Source organism: Exserohilum turcica, assembly GCF_000359705.1.
Source record: "Exserohilum turcica Et28A unplaced genomic scaffold SETTUscaffold_10, whole genome shotgun sequence".
In the NCBI taxonomy this organism is placed as follows: domain Eukaryota; kingdom Fungi; phylum Ascomycota; class Dothideomycetes; order Pleosporales; family Pleosporaceae; genus Exserohilum; species Exserohilum turcicum.
The window spans coordinates 1,547,758-1,566,281 of record NW_007359915.1 but is presented as its reverse complement, the minus strand read 5'-3'; the positions used below and the strand labels follow the sequence as shown (position 1 = coordinate 1,566,281).

The 18,524-nt window shown below is 51.7% G+C and overlaps 5 protein-coding genes across 5 annotated transcripts; all 5 read right to left on the bottom strand.

Moving 5' to 3' along the window:
* Positions 1 to 88: 88 nt before the first annotated feature.
* SETTUDRAFT_166896 (uncharacterized protein) lies at positions 89 to 2,279 on the bottom strand. The gene is made up of 3 exons (XM_008023520.1): positions 1,513 to 2,279; positions 647 to 1,266; positions 89 to 591 (listed from the first exon to the last, which is right to left on the bottom strand). The coding sequence occupies exons 1-3, from the start codon at positions 2,047 to 2,049 to the stop codon at positions 279 to 281; spliced, it is 1,470 nt and encodes a 489-aa protein (XP_008021711.1). The 5' UTR covers positions 2,050 to 2,279; the 3' UTR covers positions 89 to 278.
* A 1,035-nt stretch (positions 2,280 to 3,314) lies between these two features.
* Positions 3,315 to 6,288, bottom strand: SETTUDRAFT_36535 (uncharacterized protein; the record flags this gene model as incomplete). Its single annotated transcript, XM_008023124.1, has 10 exons — positions 3,315 to 3,368; positions 3,398 to 3,467; positions 3,526 to 3,811; positions 3,861 to 4,499; positions 4,556 to 4,865; positions 4,920 to 5,089; positions 5,145 to 5,802; positions 5,863 to 5,998; positions 6,109 to 6,216; positions 6,269 to 6,288. 10 exons carry the CDS (start codon positions 6,286 to 6,288, stop codon positions 3,315 to 3,317), a joined length of 2,451 nt encoding a protein of 816 aa, XP_008021315.1.
* A 1,136-nt stretch (positions 6,289 to 7,424) lies between these two features.
* On the bottom strand, positions 7,425 to 8,726 carry SETTUDRAFT_158518 (uncharacterized protein; the record flags this gene model as incomplete). Its single annotated transcript, XM_008023519.1, has 6 exons — positions 7,425 to 7,546; positions 7,601 to 7,763; positions 7,814 to 8,121; positions 8,168 to 8,327; positions 8,387 to 8,495; positions 8,545 to 8,726. 6 exons carry the CDS (start codon positions 8,724 to 8,726, stop codon positions 7,425 to 7,427), a joined length of 1,044 nt encoding a protein of 347 aa, XP_008021710.1.
* Positions 8,727 to 9,030: 304 nt separating this feature from the next.
* On the bottom strand, positions 9,031 to 10,388 carry SETTUDRAFT_166895 (uncharacterized protein). Its single transcript, XM_008023518.1, has 2 exons — positions 10,088 to 10,388; positions 9,031 to 10,038 (listed from the first exon to the last, which is right to left on the bottom strand). Exons 1-2 carry the CDS (start codon positions 10,373 to 10,375, stop codon positions 9,193 to 9,195), a joined length of 1,134 nt encoding a protein of 377 aa, XP_008021709.1. The 5' UTR covers positions 10,376 to 10,388; the 3' UTR covers positions 9,031 to 9,192.
* A 7,410-nt stretch (positions 10,389 to 17,798) lies between these two features.
* SETTUDRAFT_36532 (uncharacterized protein) lies at positions 17,799 to 18,438 on the bottom strand (the record flags this gene model as incomplete). The annotated part of the gene is made up of 3 exons (XM_008023123.1): positions 17,799 to 17,854; positions 17,939 to 17,974; positions 17,997 to 18,438. The coding sequence occupies 3 exons, from the start codon at positions 18,436 to 18,438 to the stop codon at positions 17,799 to 17,801; spliced, it is 534 nt and encodes a 177-aa protein (XP_008021314.1).
* Positions 18,439 to 18,524: the final 86 nt, after the last annotated feature.

Sequence of the window (18,524 nt, the reverse complement as noted above, 5' to 3'; positions counted from 1 at the left end):
GAGAGATTAAGGCAACTCATTTCATTCGTAACTACCAGCGTCAGCGGTATGGCTGGTTGCTTCTTTCCCACATTCCAGTCGTTCAAGTCGTCTATCATAAGTCATCAAGGCCCTCTTCTCTGTTGTAGATCCATACCCAAACGCTTTCAAACAGCACAATGGAAAGCAAAGACCAACAAACAAGATAGAGGACAGGTGTGTAAAAAAAAAGAGAGAAAGAGATATAGTAATACACTTGTGCACTCGACTACCTTCGCACCCTTGTGTCGGCCGGGACCCTAGTAGTTCCTGCGACGCCTCGTCTTCACAGGCGAGCCATTGCCCTCGGAGCTGCTGCTAAAGTAGTCGTACTCGTCTTCATCGCGACCATAGTCATATCCATGATCAGGACGGCGATCGCACCTAGTATTATTCCTGCGATCGTCTCGTCGCAAGTCACGCTCTTCGCCACCACGCGATTTGGAGCGGAAGCGGTCAATAACACTGCGGCTTCTAGCGCGGAGACCAGGGCCTTTGCTGTGTTCCCGATCCTGCGTGTGAGCTCGCGATCGGGAACGGGAGCGGGACGTGGAGCGGCGATCGCTTCGGCTTCTGCTTGTATATTAGAAACTTTGTAATATAATAGAACGCGTGTCCCATCACCAACCTTGACCGTGTCGCCAGTTGCCGAGCCCCCCAAGCACCCGCTGCTGCTCCTGCCAGCGTCGTCAGTCTACTTTTACCCAAGGACCTGCCCGCAAAACCACCCGCCAACGCACCTCCCACCGACGCCGCCAAGCCCTTCTCGCGAAGATCCATACTGTCGAATCTGCCACGCACTTTAGCCATGCGCGAATCATCTCGACCATGGTCTTTGCCAGAACGGGAGCGGTGTGAGTGGGAGTCTGCAGACCTGGCCCGATTTTGGTGGCGCTGCCTATGCCCGCGGTAGGCGTCTACCGGAGGCGGAGCGTATTGCATCATTTCCTCGCGTGCAGGAGGAGCGGCGTAGGTTGAATAAGGCCCGCTAGGCTGAGAGTTGGATCGTCGACGACTGAATGGCGGCGGAGATGGCTGGTAGCCGGCGCCGCTGGCAGGGAAATCGGTATAATGATAGGGATTCAGGGGCGAGTTGGAGCCTACTGGCGGGGGAGGAATGGACCCATCTGCGCCAGATGGAGGTGCTGCAGCATTATACACAGGACTAGGTGTGTACCGAGAGTGGCCTCTGGGGGCATCATACTGCCCGTAGTCTACATTGACAGCGCTGGGCGGAGAAGGTGCTGCCTTTGGAGTGTTAGTGAGTGGGCGCCGAAGCAGCGCCGCAAGAGGCGGCTCATAGGACGGGGTGAAACTAGCAGGAACTGGAGAAGCACGCGAAATTGTGTCAAGAAGACGGGGTGGAAATAAAGAAGGGCTTGACGGGGTCGACATTGTCCAGCTGGTCAACAGAGGCGGAGACGAGTTCACCGGTGTTGAATGCTCGGGCATTGCCGCAAGAGTTGCACGTCGAAAAGATGAAAGTCTATTTACCTGAGGCGCATATCCGTACGAGGGGGCTGCAGACGACCGGTGTTGGTGGCCGGGTGCTGGACCAGGGTTATACTCCTGGGGGTTGTAGGGCTTGTACTCGGAAGTGGGTGGAGGGGGGAAGTAGGGCTGTCTCGGCTCATGCTGCGCCATTGTTTCTCTCGAGTCGCTGTGCTGACCGTCAAGGTCGCTGCTGTGTCTGCGATGCCGGCCGCGGCTTGGACTTCTGCTAGATGTCCTTCCCGTGCTCTTTGCTCGCCGTCGCTCTCTTTTCCTCCGCTCGCGTTCGCGCTCGTAGTCGGAGTCGTCCGAAGCAGCTGAATACTGCGTCGCTGGGCTGGGGGCTCTTCGCGAACTGCGCTTGCTGTACTGGTCTTCGCTCCTGTGGCGTGTCCTGCCGTCTTTCTTGCGCTGTTTGCGTTCCCGTTCGATTTCCTTTTGTTCCTGGGGGGTGAAGAAGCCGCCGGGTATCTTTTCGAAGAACTTGTCGGGGATCTGCTCTGCGCCGTAGCTCAGAGCCTTGAAAGCCAGGGCTGCCATCTTTCAACGTCGTCAGAGAATCCGGGTATCGGGACGTGACGTATGTTCGTCTTGGGAGCGGCGCTGTGATTGGAGCGCAGTCTACTGGACCCAGCCAAGGAACGGGGGAGCCTTGCTAACTATGTCGACGGTGTGCAGACGGATTGGACGTGAGTGTGGCGGATAGTAGAGCAGAGATTGTGGCGTGAGAGCAGGACAGGGAGCGTATGTATTGAAAGACGGGGGTGGTGGGTTAGTCGAGGCCTTGCTTGGGGAGTATGTACGGTGAGAGGAAGCAATCCAATAAGTTACCCAAGGTATGTAATATGGCGAGCAAATGGCCAGTAAGTGCTGGAGCGCAATGGGAAGGGGGCAAGGGCAAGAGGCAATTAGTAGATATATCAGTTGGGCGCCTGCGCTTAAAGGCCACGATATAGCTGGCTGGATGTTCTGGTGCTAGTGCAATGTCGTGGTAGGCACGCCGCCCCTATGACGTCGTGTGTCGTCCAGAGGGCCCGTGCGTCGTACGTCATTGCAGCCGCAGCTCTAGAGATCGCCCATGGCCAACAGCCCTACGCGGGCGAAAAAAGGGTTTCATTGATCAACATCCCCAGTAATTGCTGCTTGTTCCAAGCTCCAGTTTGCCCGTTGGGAGAGAAGAGTCTTGCTGCAACTTGGACAGTGACAGCATACACCACAGCTCGCCTGTACACGACGCGTGGCTGTCATACTCGACGACTTGCATATCACGTGGGTTTATAGGCCAAAACAAGGCCTTTGCGACATGCAGAAAAATCCCATTGCGGAAATCCCCTAGCTCTCGGGCCATGATCGCCATACATTCAGGGGTTTCCTTTACGGAAACATGCAGTCTTACGAAGTAGTCTGCCTATTATACCGTGGTCGGAATCGCATTTTTCCCTACCAATCGTGGTATTTTCCCCCGCAATCCTGCTTCAAGCTAGTAGTTGCGGTGATCAAATCGCCTGGTCTTGTTTTTAGCAGCACGTATACTGCAATTATAATAGAAAACGTCGTCATCTGTATAATATCTGACTCGTTTATTCTTAATTAATTTCTTTGTAATAATAAGGCTGAAAGTTTTGCTTCGTATCTCAACAAGTATACATCACTTTTAAGAGACTATTCACTACAAGAAACCACGTCACCTCGCCTTAGCTAGCGTAGTCAGCCTCACATTTCTTCGACTGCTAACCACATTTATGACGGAAGAAAGCATATCATTAAATCAGTGTCGATCTTGGGCAACGGTACTAGCAGGGCTACTATATTATACCCTCCGATGTATCGCTTCCTATCGATTCTACGGGGGGACAAAACTACAAATGCAATACTTTCATTGACTCACTCCCGGAAATTGGATGCCAGGTACGGTGAGTTGACGGGTAGAAAAAGTGGGTGTATCGATTTCACGGAAACTGATGTTTGGTTAGATGGATCCTCTTCATAGGGCGTTGGGGGTGGGTAGAAACTTACTAGAAAACGCCAAATGGAGGCTTCCCCCCAGCTGCTTTGGCAGCCTCACCACCGTTCAACTCCTGGAATCCCAAAAGCTCAAACTTTCCAGCATAAGGTTCCATAAAAAGGACTTCATGGTACAGAGAGCCATAAACAGGTGGGATATAGCGACCACTCTGTGACATGATAACAAATCGGTAAGGCGTAGTCCCGGCTTCAAATACTGGGAAGATACCCAAGCTCGCGCTGAGGGCGGCAGCTTTATCCGGAGCGTCGGCTTCGTTCAAAGTAGGGAAGAACAAATCTATCATCTGTTAGCTAACTCAGAGCTTTAGAAGAAAGGGATTACTTACCTTGTATAGAATAGACTCCGGAAGGGCCCTTACTCTGCCACCCCGGGCCACGTGCCTTTAGGGCTTTCAATGCTTCATCAGTGAGAGGAGTCGTGGTAGTAACCCACGTCTGCACCGGATTCATTTTACCCAGTGCAGATTCTAGTTGAGGGCTGTGAGATTCTGAACCAACCCATGCAATGACCGCCTCTCTTTCTTCGTTCGTAAATCCATATGTCTCGGTCGCGGCATCCCGAATTTTTCTAGCCCAAGGTACCCGATTGCTTGGTCGAACTCTCCCCTCGGCATAAAATTTGCTAACAGCGTCGTAAAACGATCTCGTAACATCATCCAGTTTTGGATACGCCGGGTCGTTGGCGATATAATATTTTGCCCACTGATCTGATCCTTCTTTCAGAACATCCAATCTCGTCGCGTCAGTTACCAGTTCGACAGTGGGTCCAATAGTGCGCTCGCTCAAGCCTACGGCTTCTTGTATGACGGTGGCTTGCACAAAAGCGTCGTCGATATCGCCACCACCCAGGCCCAGCTCTTCTAGCGGATTTTCTCTTGGACCAGAGAAACAACAGAGTCTCTTAAGGAAACTGCCGACTTGTCTTCTTGCTACTGTGCCGACGCACTCTCTGCAGTTGAGAAATGCTATATCCGAATTAGCATGGGCCAGATTAGGAATGTGTACAGTAATAGCTTCTTACTGTTCTCACTCGTCGTCTTCTCCATCTCACTAATGGCCGAATCGGTGAACAGGGGCGCTGCTTTTCCATCACCATAGTTGTTGAAGATCTGAACTGTGTTGGACCCTTCAGTCGCCTCAAGAACAGAACCTCCTTTGGTCCCCCAAGCCTTGGGCTTGAACTTTGCCATGACAGCATCCATGAATCCAACGAATTCCGCAGCCTTTGCAGCCTTTGCAATATCACCAACGACCCATAGGAGGCTGACTATCTCGGCAAAAATATTGCCTGCTCTCTCAATATCGCTGTTGAGTGGAAGCGGCGCAATTAACTAAGATATATTATCAGGTCATCAGTTTCTACCACTTCTGATTGGTAGACTCACCGTATGCTCTTTAAAAGCGTCAGAACAGCCCTGCCGAATGCTGGCCGCGGCGGTTTTATCTTGAACGAGAAGACTGGCGCCAATGCAATTGGCTCTGGAGGAAGCGACCATTCCGTCCCGAAAGAAGTTGACCAAGCTAATCCCAGAGTTGATGATGTTCTTCATGACACCTAGAACAACCGCATTAGCATCAATCTATATTAATAACAGAGAGTGGATACCTACCAGTCCAAAACTCGTCTATAGCTGAACGAACACCAGGGATACCTGCAAAAAGGGGGTCTAACAGCTGTCGTCGGGCCAGGCCCTCAGTAGTGTCAAGGCTCCGCGACGAAACCGACCCTCCCGACCCCGATACAAATTGCACAATACCAGCAAACTTTCCTGAAAGACAGGCAGCGCCGCTGGGATTCGCCACGCAAGGACCGAGCTGCACTCTACGGAAACAGGCCTCCACTTCAGCGGAAGCGTTCATCCCAAGTCTGCGCGCAGGGACGTCGAAGCAGAAGGCAGGCACAAGGGCAAGCATACATTTCTGCAGGTGAGGATTGGAAACGCAATCGGATGACATGCCATTGACTGCCCGCGAAACGAGGCAATCTTGCGAAGAAGTATCGCCGCACCCTGGGAGGAGAAACTCGTTTGTGAGAGTTGTTGCAGGAGGGATATCGGCTCCAATCAGACTTGTAATGTTGCTCATAAGAACGTGGAAATTTGCTCCGGGTGGGACAACGGTGAGACCGCTGCTCGCATCATACAAGCAAATGTTCGCTTTTGCGAGAGTCTTACTGTCTACACCCAGCGCTCCTGTAGCAGTGATGTGCTTCACGCTGAAGACATCGGCATTGTACAGAAAGTACGGCGGTGCAGTGTCATACCTCATCTGTAGACGGTCATTAACCTAGTCCGATGGAGAACTAAAGGAATACGTTGTCCCACGTACATAATATTGGAAGGCTCGATCTGAACCGCAAGGCTTCACTTGTGTAGTCCCTGAGGATGAAAGCCAGCAGCCACCGCCCACTGCACCTGGCTCTGAGGCCTGGATAAATGTTTGCGTGTTGGTATCATATGAATCCCTGCTTCAACCAGCCGTTGGTTAGACGAAATAAGGTCGAACCTTTCGCACCCGGCGCTGAGCCTCCAACGGTAACTGTGTCGGATGAATAGATAGGCAGTACGGTCTTACTGCTCTGTGCATCTTTGAGGTTTGTGGGGCAAGTCTGGATATCCGCACTTGCAGTCACGAAGAACTTCATGTCCATTCCAAGCGTCTGTGTATGTCTCTATTAGCGGCCTACATCATAGATACACATGTACCTATTCATGTATAAACATCAAAGACTGACCCATTCGATGGTTTTTCCATCCTGTGCGGCGCCTCTACTGCCAAACAATAGTACAGCATTAAGAAAGTGCACTGAGAGACAGTGCGAGAAACGACTCCGACTGAACATCTTTACGTAGCCTGTTCCCGCACGCTAGGTGTAGGCAAAACCTTGGCTTTGGGGGCCACCTCTGATTCATAAACTATTTAAATATCATTCTCTAAGCCCACACAATCAGATTTCATAAAACTGCATTATTCTCACCGCTGCCTGATAATGTGTATCTTACTGCGTTGTGAAAGCCGCTGTGTCAGCACGTCAAAATCACTCATAAAGCAATTAAAATTACACGATTAGGGAATACCTCGGTCGAATGCTATACAAAATCGAGAAAGTAGGCTCTCAAAGTAAAGCCATGTGCAGCGGAAGGACCGAAAACTTTCGGTTCAATGATTATGCCAAGGTAAGCAAAGAAAACCACTCACAACCCTTGTCTACCTACTCCAAGGCCGTACTAGCCTCCATTTCCAAAACATATCCTCCAGACTTTGTACAGGCTATCAGGCATATTATCTTGTCACCCAAATCGTTGCACGCATATGTAGGGGGTTGTGTTGCAAAAGGAATCATGTGTGTTGCATTTTTCTTTGCTAGTTCTTCTATTACTTTCTTCTCATCGCGAATAGAGCTTGGTATCATTCATTACTAATAATACATTGGAAATTCTCAGCAAGCTCGCTAATCTTTCTATAATTGCCAATTGTCTGTGATTGGTGTAGGGGCTCGTCATACATATATGGACTACCACCATGTCTCGGCTGTAATCGATGCCCTTGTATCCTTACATAGTCTGTGGCACCAATCTGAAGAGGTGGCTATTGAAAGCAGCAAAGTTTAAACTTCCCACCATGAAACAAAGGACCCTACATATCGCGCTTAGCCATCTCAGTTTCTTGCCTCGAGGCCGATCTTTCCATAACGGCCGAACGGAAATTGTTCTTTAGAAACTTCATCATGCTCAGACAGGGTTAGAATTCCCACGCCGAACAGAACTTCGCCGCTACCAGCAATGTCCGAATCGAGAAGGATGAGACATCTCTTATCTTTCCTGTGGTATTGCCCCAGTCATTCATGGGTCTTAGAGAAGTTCAGAGGCCTGCTTTCTTTTCTCTGGCAACTAATGGAGCATTGAGCTTATGAAATTAAGAAACTGTTCCTTGGATTCCCTATCGAGAGTAGATACTGATTCTCCAAGAGAAAGCTGCGGTACAACCACACCTCCACCACCTTTCCAGCGCCCTAAAATACCACAGGTTAGTTGCATGGTAAGATTATTTAGATCGTGTTACTGACCTTGCTCGTCAAAAACCTTCTTTGTAATCTCGCTTTTTTGCATGTACTCAAGGAGAGGCAAGCCAAGATATGCAACCATTTCAGCAATGTGGTGGGTTGCCAACGATTCCATGCTTTCATCAACCGCGTTGAACAAATGCCGATTCTCAAACAAATCCCAAATCTATCATTAAAATTAAGTAATAAGAAGGCGCATGACACAGACTTACTCACCAAAGTGGCAACGTTCCAAATATCAACACTCGAACTCCATTCTATATCAAACGATACCTCTGGAGCACGGTATAGCTCGGGTTGGATGAGACCTCTATGTGATCTCTCTATTCGAGCTTCTCCAAAGTCATAGAGGGCCGGTTGACCCCATAAGGAATTACTAGGTAGCCTGAGTTTCCGGGAGCCGTAGATGATGCGGGCATTGTCGATAACTTTTGTTAGCGATAATTCCTCTCTCTCAGCTCTTTCAAAATCGTTAAGGATAGATTTGTCCTCTACTGTCAACATGATGTTGGATGGGTTGATGCCTAACTTAGTTGTTAGCTAGGAATACACTATATTGTAAGATCACACTAGTATGCACCACATTAGCTTCATCATGCAAGAAGAAAAGAGCGTTGAGTAAGTTAAAGAGCGTCCACCTCAGGAGTAATTTATTTGGTCGATGCGATGAGTCTCTATATTGGAGCTCTCGAATAGCCATATGCATCGGAGGGTGAACTAGGCACAGGTGCTGACTGGTAGGACCAGTAATTTCAAATGTTCATAATAGTCCACGAATGAAGGATTGACCATGGTGCTGAGTGAACTAACGTGCTCGTAGAACTTGAGTTCTCTCTGGAAGCGTGCGGATCGATTAATATCCTGAGTGCAGATCTTAATCGCAACAAAGCCAGCGTCTCTATCTTTTGCATTAACTAGAACGACAACGGGTGCCAGAGATGATATACCTGATGCTTCGACAAAGCCAAACTGTAGGATACGCGCCGTACCCAAGTTTCCCAAACACTTTGTAGCTAGAGTCGAGAATCTCTCCAATGCGAACCGGATAGAATTGATCAGGACTGTACCAGGGGAGTCGCTCCTCTTCGAAAGGTTTGTCTAGGTCAATTTTGGTAGTACAGAAGTTCATCATCCATCTCGGCGCGAACTGTGATACTCTTCGAGGATGGACTCGACTGGAAAGTCTCGACATGTCGAAAGTGAGTTCAATTGGATTTATTCGGTTGGTGCTTCTTGTCAGGCAAAGCCTCTTAGAGATAACTACCCCCGACACCTAGCGCAAGTCCCTCACCAATGAGCTCCTTGAATCAATCGATTGCCAGTAATCAGTTATGGACTTAGTTATATTTTTTATTGTACAGGTGATTTTAACCTGCTAATAGAGTATTCATTATAATATAGTAGAGTATATAGAATTGAATCGTCTCCAGATAGCTAACACTGTAAGCCTTTAAAAAACATTGTACTACTTGGGTTTTAGTATCCTATATAACCCAAAAGCGGCTCAAAAATGGGTTCGTGAGCTCTAAAAACTAGCCTAGGAACTGGACAAAAAAACGGGCTCTAGAACGGGCTTATAGACTCTCAGAACTAGCCTAAAAAGCGTCGACGGGTGGGGGACTGCGCAGTTCGCCAGCAGGCCTGCCCGTGCTATCAGGCACCTCTACCATATCCTCGATCATCCCAAGAAACCTCTGCCTGTATTCATCACTCGAAGTAGTGATACTCATCGGGCCGTGATCCTTTCCAGGCTTCAGCGCATTGAAGAGCTTAACCAAGCCTGTCAGCGTCTGGGCTTGCAATGCGTCCTTGGCCCAGAAGAAGTCCAGGATAATAGCTCTGTAGATCCACTTCCCGTCTCGCGACACCACACCGCTACGCCATGACGACCCGTGTCCTGGCGGTGCCGGAATCTTACTGCTGTCAGCTGTGCTAACGTCTGTTGGATAGCGGACGAGGAACAGCGAGTAATCGACGGCGTTATTGTCTTGCAGGATTTTCGAGTCTCGCGAGAGTTGCGCGATCAGCTCCTCCTTCTGGTCAATCGTCACCCGGACCTTGTCGTTGAACTCGTCAATGAGGCGCGCCTTTACACTCTCTGGCGCCAATCTGCCGTCTGCTATATCGCGCTCAGGGTAGAAGTAGTCGTTTGGTTTGAGGTCATACGTCTCCCATCGCTTCTGTTGATCCTTGCTGCAAGTAGACTTTCCATACAGAATGTTCTCCATGATGATGTGATGGCTCGGCGCCGTACCGAGTGCGGCGCCGATGGTAGCCGTAGGGCAGTAGAGAAGATCGGTGATGCGAACCAGGAGAGAATCTTGATTGAGTTCCATGTGCTCGACATAGGGGTCGAGAAGGCGTTCGCGGAAGAACGACTGTTCAAAGTGCCGTGGAAGCGACTTGATCAAGTATTTGGAGTTTGGCGTCGTGAAAAACGTCTAAACCTATTAGCCAAGTCCGTCAAATATGGAGCTGGTGTTCACATACCGATCCTGAATAGCCCAGGTCACCGATTGCAACTAGATCAGTTCGCTTGCTACTGCTAGGGCTGCGGAAGCTCTCAATGTACCCCTCCTCTTCCATCCCCCACGTGTCATTCCTCAGTTTCTTGAACAGTGATGCCCGAAAGCGCGCTAGGGTAAGGTTGAAGAGGGTAAAAAAGGCATAGATGCGCGCGAATAGGCCGAGGCGCTCATTCTCGTCGTTCCTGGGAGAGTCGGTCTTGAAGATTGCGCGCAGAATAGAGTTGCTAATGAGACGATTACGGCGTCCCATTCTGAGCTATGCGTGGTATGTCAAGTGAGTGTTTGTCTGAGCTGAAAGGTTGCAGCGTTGTTGAGATGTGAAGCGCGTTCTGTAACCAAGAACGGCAATATGCCAGTGACGTCACCGCGCTAGAGACCAACCTCAAGCAGCCGGTCGGTGCGGGCATTTCTGTCGATGCACCAAACTTTCCCACTAGACAATGGGATTTCTTGGTACTGGTACATCGAAAAAAACGGGAGCGGATCTCCCCTAGGGCCGATCTCGGAACCGAGCTGCTGGGCGAGACGGTTGGTGAATCCATCTTCTACTGCAACTAACGCTTAGCTTCCAGAGGAGCGGTCGCGGTGCTATTATTATTTTCCGGGTTTCTCGCCTTATGGATGTGAAGAAGTCTCTGAGCAACCACTGGAACATTCGATAGGATGTACCAGTCTCTAGAGTAACCGGCTATCATGCTCGGCAGGGCTAATCAACATGACGTGTTAGAAGCTTAGCACGGCTTGGTTGTTTGGGAGCCACGGGTAGAAGTCACGTGCAGCTTGATCGGCAGCTCTATGCCGCTGCAGAGACAGAAAATATCAGCTTTTACATGACCGCTGTCTTTCATTGTATACTCTACTGCGTTATGAAATCTAATGCATAAGCACGTTAAATTGCCTGTTTTAAACACTTCACATAAGCCCAACATATGCGAGGAAACCACAAAGCTCTTCTAATAAATTTAAGACTTTATTTCAAATAACTTCAAGGTCATGCAGGGTTAAGATTATGGAAATAGTTTCCTGTCGATGTATTATAGAGAGATATGGTGTCCGGTAAACGCTGCACTGAATCAGTCATGTGGAAAAGTGTCTAAGACATTGGTAGCACTCCATTATCAGAAAAAGGGCAGTGTTACATGCGGAGAACTATGTGAACACTGTATCCCAACAAAACAGAAAGCTAATATTCAGACTGTTTTTTGCTAGTGGCAAACGAAGAGTCCCGCAGATTGCAGCGCCGACTAGCGAAAAGCTAGGGAGCAGCAAAAGCATCAATCTTAGTACACATCTACATGCTGATCTCTACTCCTATCATCCTCCGCAGCTCTTCGTGCTGAATCATATGGCGCAAATAGCCCTAAAGTGGAAGCGCACGACTTTCGCTGTTATGGATTGCAATCTTGTTAGCATGACGAAATATCTGGTCCAAGCCTCAACCACATAATAGATCTTGAACCTAGAGTTTTTCGAGAAGCAAATCCATATCTTGCATCTTTCGAGATTTGCCTCAATCCATTATCATTTTTCACACCTTATTGCAGCTTTGGCTGTATATTAGAATCAATCACGCGCTGTTGCTTGGTCACGTGTCTCGCGTAGGCGCATGAATTATAATCGAAAATTCACGCTGATCAGCTAGATAGATATTATGAATTACATGATAAACGCTAGAACAGTCGGTATAGCTAGAGCAGCGTAGTAACAGCTAGAATAGCTAGAACAGCCAGAAACACCCGAGTATCGTAATAGGGTAATAGTATATCAGCTAGAATTCTACCCCTTTTCAGCACCGCAACAGGCCGCAGGAATATCTATATCGTTTCACCCTAGCTCGCTGCTCGAACTGCACCAGGCCAGAGTTTGAGGACCAAAAAAGACAGACTTTCAATTACAGCAAGGAGGCAAAGCCACAACTGAGCCTATAAAAAAGAAAACTAGCTACATAGTTTGACGCCCTTGACTTGAAGAGTCTCGGTTGATGTAGAACAAGTGACTTTTAATTTTAAAAGCTGCGTAGCCAGAATGTGCCCACGAGGGAGATCTATACACATCTCGACACGAGCCAGGCTGAAAGAATACTTGGCTATATCTAAAGCAGAGTTGTAAGAAGCTAAAGTCTTAGAAATCTGCCCACATTCAATCACGCATCCATCCATCCATCTACTATAACCCAACATGCGCCATGCATACTGGCGAGTACATCGTAACCGACTTAATACATGTCTATAACATCCACATGCGCTCTTTACAGGCTGAGAGAGTGTGTGTGGGTGTAGCTGACTGGGGAATGCTTCGAAACATAGTTTATATACATAAAGTGTGGTAATTCTGCTCTGCGACATGGGTATGTATCACACAAACAGCAGCAGCTGACATTACCTCTTCTTCTTAGACACAATACATACACACAAATCCTTGTTTTATAATAAAAAGACATCTTAGCATAACCCTCTCTCGCTCTCGCTCTCTCTCTCTCTCCCTCTCGCCATCCTAACCCTTTCATTTCTCCGTTTTCTCCTGAAAAAGAAAAAAAAACACACAGCATAATACATCTGCTACATGTATGATTTCCAGGATACCCAACTTGCGCAAGCGGGCCGCGCCTCTATCAGCCCGGACTACGTACCTCGCGAAATCCGCGATGCAGTGCTGGGCGACAAGGAGACTGCCAAGTGGCGATAAGTATGGACGCGCGCCCCCAAGTATGACTCTAAAACACGGCGGGTCGTGTGCTGGCAGTCAGTCCACCACTATTCATCCATAGCATCCCATCCATGCGTAAGTAATCGCGCAAGTAAAATACCAAGGACTCGCCCCGCATGACCAGCAAAAAGCAAATGACGCACACAACCCTCATTCAAGCTTTTACATCCCAGACTGATCGTACCATGGACACTGCCAAAACTATGTACCTAACTCGTTCACTACCTCATTCGCTATCAACGGCAGCGCACCGCAGGCCGGCCGCGCACAAGCTCAAAGTAGATGGATTCAACAACGTGATTCATCCCGGCCTAATGAGTACTATACTCACCCGTTTTATTCAGAATTCTCTCAAGTCGCACAAGATTGTTCAAATACGTGATGTAATGTCTCATGTTTGCGTGCGCGGTGCTCGAGATGTATAGTGGGTTACTGACGCTGATTTTCCGCGTGGCGCCACTGGGGCGAGATGAAGAGCGAGTATGTGTGTGTGTGGGGGGGGGTTTGTGGTAAGGGCGAGAAAGTACTGGAGAGAGCGCATGGAGGCGTGATTAGTATCTAGGGCGTTACGGTGGCGAGGATTAATGTGAAGATGAAGCTGCATGCTGTTCGCACGTGGTTCGACTTCTTGGATATGTTTTGCTGGATTGTGACGGATGGCGTGGTGAAGAAGGAGGATGTGTACGGGAATATGGAGCTAGATGAGGCGCTGGATGAGGATCAGAAGCATGTCAAGGAACTGTCAGATGGCAGTGTGCAGAGTCGAGAGTAGACGAGTGGGGATATGGATGGATTATTCAGGAACTCCAAGTTGAGCAGTACATGTTCACAGATGAGTACATGACAGATGAGTAAGTCTTCATAATGCTCATAGTCAAATATACTTTCAAGTACGCTTTTTCGCTATAGAGGCTTACTGTTATGATTATGCGCATGTCTGCTCGAGATATTAGTGATCATGACATGTGAAAGATGGACATGCATCCAACCATGATTTCTTCTCATGTGAATACGTTTTCACACCTATTGCTCCATAGGTTCTTCAGTAAAGAAAGACTTTTGCATGTCACTGCAAGACGAATCATCACTCAGCTAGTCTGCAAAGGCAAAGTCACGAGCACACACCCTAGCCCCCATTTGCACATTCCATCATGTGATGCATCAACAAATGACGGGAGGCAAAAAGTAACCCAATGATTACAAAGACCCCCTTTTTCGCCTCCAGGAGCCCCTCGCGCCTCCAAACTCAGGGGCTAGGGTGGCTGGTGGTTTCTCACACAGCGCCAATCAAACGTCTCGCGTGCCGTGGTGGTGACGCGGGTGGTGTACTGCTGCCTTGAAGGCAAATGAAATCATGGTACCATGTTAATGTCCTTATTTTGGCCACGTCCATGCTTTGTGGATGGCATGGGCGTTGTACACCAGTGGCCACTATCGTCAGGTCTTGAGGATGACCAGCACAAAGGCCGGCTGTGTGTGCGCGCCCGTGTGTGGAGCCGTGTGTCATCTACTGTATGAGTGTACGGACGTCCGGCTCGACTGGGACAACGCAACAACGGCGGCGGCGGACACCAGGCTGGGCGACGGGTCACGTTGTCGGACATGGATTTGAATTTTTTTTGTCGGGCATGGCTGGATTGGGCGTTTTCAGCGGATGCATGCACAGGAGTTCAGGTTGGTGGAGAAAGGATTCGGTGATGACAGACAGCCTTGGGAGTTGGGTATCGGGGCGTTGCTCCGTGCAACTAGTCCAACGGACTTGGCACCGTGTATTTGTTCGGTTGTGGAGAGACCAGTGTACACCTAGGCAGCAGTGAGTCATACGGTGATTGCCCAGCCCATCAGCATCGTCATGGATCAGCATGGCGACACCAGTGGCACGGCAATTTTTAGCCTTTGATGTTGTGCCGACGTGTGATAGGGAAGGCTGGAAATAAGGCCAGTCATGGAGGTGGTCACACAGGCACACAGAGCGAGGCACACGGGAGCGCAAATTTCCCTGGCGTGGTTCGAGGCGCGGCGGTTGAAGAAAGAAGGTGATGGTGGTGGTGTGGCGGGCCAGGATGCCATGTCTCTTCTGCCTGCGATGGCGATGGCAATGGAACGGCGATGGCGATGGCGATGCTGGCTGGGGCTGGGGCTGGGGCTGGGAGGGGGGAGGGGGGGAAGGGGTGGCTCGACGGCAGATGGAGCGTGTGGTTTGGTTGGTTTGGCCATGCCCAGAGAGAGGGCTGAGCACGCAGAGGCCAGGCAGGCGGCAGGCGCAAACACTGGCCGGAACAAGTCGGCTTCCGAGCGAGGAGTGGGGCGCGGCGCATGAGTGGCCAGGTTGCATGCGGCGTCTTGGCGCTTCTGGAAGCAGGCGGGCAGTGAGCGAGCAGGGAAGGCGTTCGGCGCTCAGCGAGTTTGGCAGTGGCAGCGGCAGCGGCAGCGGCAGCGTCATGCTCGATGATGAGATGATGAGATGATGAGATGACGAGTGTGCCGAGGGGTGCGGTGCGTCAATAACACGAGACAGGCCTTGGTGTCGGGGTTGGGCAGGCGGTCGGCGCAATGGCGACCCACGACGACGACGACCTGGCTGCGGTGAGAGGGCGCGAGGGCGGAGAGGTGGGGGGGGGGGAAGGGTCCCATCGCATAGCACACCAGGAAGGCGCGATGTGTTGTCAGTAGTTCATTGCAGCTTCCGGCAGTTTGCGTCATGGGGGGAAGGTGCGCCTACCTGGCTGCCTGCCTGCCTTTCTCCATGCAGCTGCAGAGAGCCCAAGCCCGCCGCCCGCCGCCCGCCCATCCGCGCCCCGGCACGCGACTGTCATGCGGCATTACGCGCGGAGGCAGCGCGAAAGTGCACCGTCGTCATCAATAATAGCAGCTGTGCAGCAGGCGCATGGAAGAGGAAATGGGTCGTCGCATGTTGAGATTACGAGCGTCGCAGCAGCCCTCGAGGGTCGGCCCTACCAGCAGCCCTTGCAAGCACGGGGAAGGCGCAAAATGCCTCTTGGGGCAGTAGCGCGGCGAGGCGTGGCCAATGGCAGCCGGGCCAAAGCAGCAGACGCGTCGCTAGCAGCCCAGCCGGCCGGTCCCCTCATCTCTCAACGCAGCTGAAGGGGAGCGAGGAGCGTGTCACGTCAGAAACCGCCGTCGTGCGCCGTCATGGCACGGAGCCTTTTGACAGCCAGCAAACGCGCCCAGGAGCCGTCAAAGGGGCCTCGGTGCGTGTATGTATGTGTATGCGGGCGGGTGGTGGTGTCGCAGCAGCCCGTCCCCTTCCCTTCTGGCGCGTCGCCGTCGCCGTCGCCGTCGCCCGCCCGCCTGCGCCTGCGCCTGCGCCTGGAACCGCGCAGGGAGTGGGCGGCGGTAAAAGACCAACTGGAACCTGCTGCGCCCGCCATGGCGGCAGGCAGGCAAGCAAGCAGCCAGCCAGCCAGCCAGCCAGCCAGCCAGCCAGGCCATGCAAACGGCTCGTCTCACCCTCGAACCAACCAGGCCAAGGCCCTCTCTGCCACCATCCATCTCAACGAGCGCCTTGCTGCTGCTGCTGCTGCCCGTGACGACGCAAAAAAAAAAGGCTCTGTCCGGCGCCCACACCGCGCCCATCGGTGGCGGCCGCGCACGTGGGAACAGCAGCGTGAGGCAAAAATAGGGCAGCAGGACACGACGAAGAAAAAAAAAACAGCGCCAGTGCGATGAGTCTTGCCCAGGTCGCGCTGTGTGTGGTGTGTGTGGGAGCGTGGGTGTGTGTGTGGCAAAGAGGCAAGCTGGCCAAAGCGCCCTCGCCTGGCTGCGATGACTGGTGCTGGGCCGGGGCCCGGCGGTGGAGGGCGACGGGGTTCCTATTAGTATCGCCAGTGCCGCCCAGCCCGTCTCCCTCATCAAGACAGCAGCAGCAATGGACTTCACGACTCCCTACAGCGCGCCCTGGGGCCTGATCTAGGACACCCACCCATCCCTCGTGTCGTCTGCTCGCTGTCGCCTACCTCCGCCCACCCAGCCCCAAACCACGCCCGACCCGCCTTTGTCCAGGTAGCAGTCGCCGCACGACCTGTGTCGCCGCCACACTGCCGCCTACCGCATAGACTCATCGCTCGTCTCTAGTCAGACATCCGACGAGAGATAAGGCCGAGAGCCTCCCTGCTACATTCTCTCGCGCCCTGCCTGTACCTGCGTCGCGACAAACTCCCCACACGGCCGACGACGCTCCTTCTCCTCCTCCACCAGCCGCCGCCGCTGCTCGCGCCTGCCTGCCTACCTTTACCGACTCTCCGACCGCCACTTCCTCCCACGTCAGACCTCTCCCTCCCTCGGCCCACACCCACCCACCAGCCCTTTCCATGTACACCACCCAATAGTAATACCCAAACACTCACACTCACACTCACAACACACTCACACACGCACACATCCACATCCACCCACGCTCACAAACACACTTGCACAAACAGCCTCCCCCAACCCCCGCCACCCTACCGCTGCTGCCATCCCGCACAGCCGCAGTCCGCCTGGTGCTACCGCTGCAAAAGGTAGTCACCATCCGCAAACGCCTCCCCCATCGCGCTCCAGAACCAACATGTACCCTTCGGCCTACATTGCTTCAGTCATTCGTCGCTCGGAATTCACCTTTACTATCGGAAACAAGGCCTTCATCGGAGGCTTCGCCTGCTAGACGCTCCCCCGCATCCCCCTCAGACTTTCAGCTTTTGCGACAGCCCCCTCCCCACGCGCTGTTCAGTAGCTGCTACATCCGAGTACTTTGCGGACAGTCTCTCACAAACGGTCTTGTTTCGGTGATTCTGCAGTAGACGGTGACTGGAGTCCGCTCTAGTACACGCTCCCGGCAGCCCTTCGACCACTTGACACTGTTCGAATCCGACTGCCACTTGCGCCCTCGTCAAAAACACCCTTGATCTTCTTTCGTATATCAAGCTCCAAATCTACTCGGCCTTGTCACGCCACGATTACATACGCAATCAGGCCATTGGACCAACGAGATTTTCGGCCTCCGCCAACAAGACTTCAACAAAGCCTGTATACGTCAGGAGTCATAGGGTCGCCCTCTACGGTTTGCCCCAACGGTTCACTCCTTGGTCACCCCACGACCACCCCATACCCCCCCCCATCACGCTCTGCATCACATCTTTCAGGTCTACCTAACGGTCAGTACTAACCGACGAGGCAATCGACGAAGTTGACCTTGCGATCCGATTGCCGAACCAACTGGGGTGGGGGCCGTTGGTTGACAGCCGCCGACGACCGGCGGGGATTCTGACGCTGCTCCGGTGGTGCCAGGAACTCGGTACGTAGAGAAGGTAGCCTCTCCGGCACGGGCTCACGGCATACCGCAGGTTGATACTGGGGGTAAGTGCTGACTCGGCTAATGGGCTGGAAAGCAGCTAGGCTGGCAGCATCCATGGCAGACGCTTGGTTGCGACTCCACTCTTCTGAGTCCCAATTGGAATGAGACGATGTGGAGCTTGCGCTAGACGTCTGTGACGCAGCATCTGAGAAGACTGACGAAGTAGAAGAGGAGGCGGAAGAGGAAAGGGGAGCGGCGTATGGGTGTGTTTCGGGCAAGAAGCCGTAGTCGGGGCGGGGGATATCGAGACTCATGTTTAGGAAAAGGGGGGGGGGGTGTGGTACAGGACAAAGGCCTGGTGTAAAAGAAAAAACAAGACAAAGTAAAGAGTGAGCGGAGA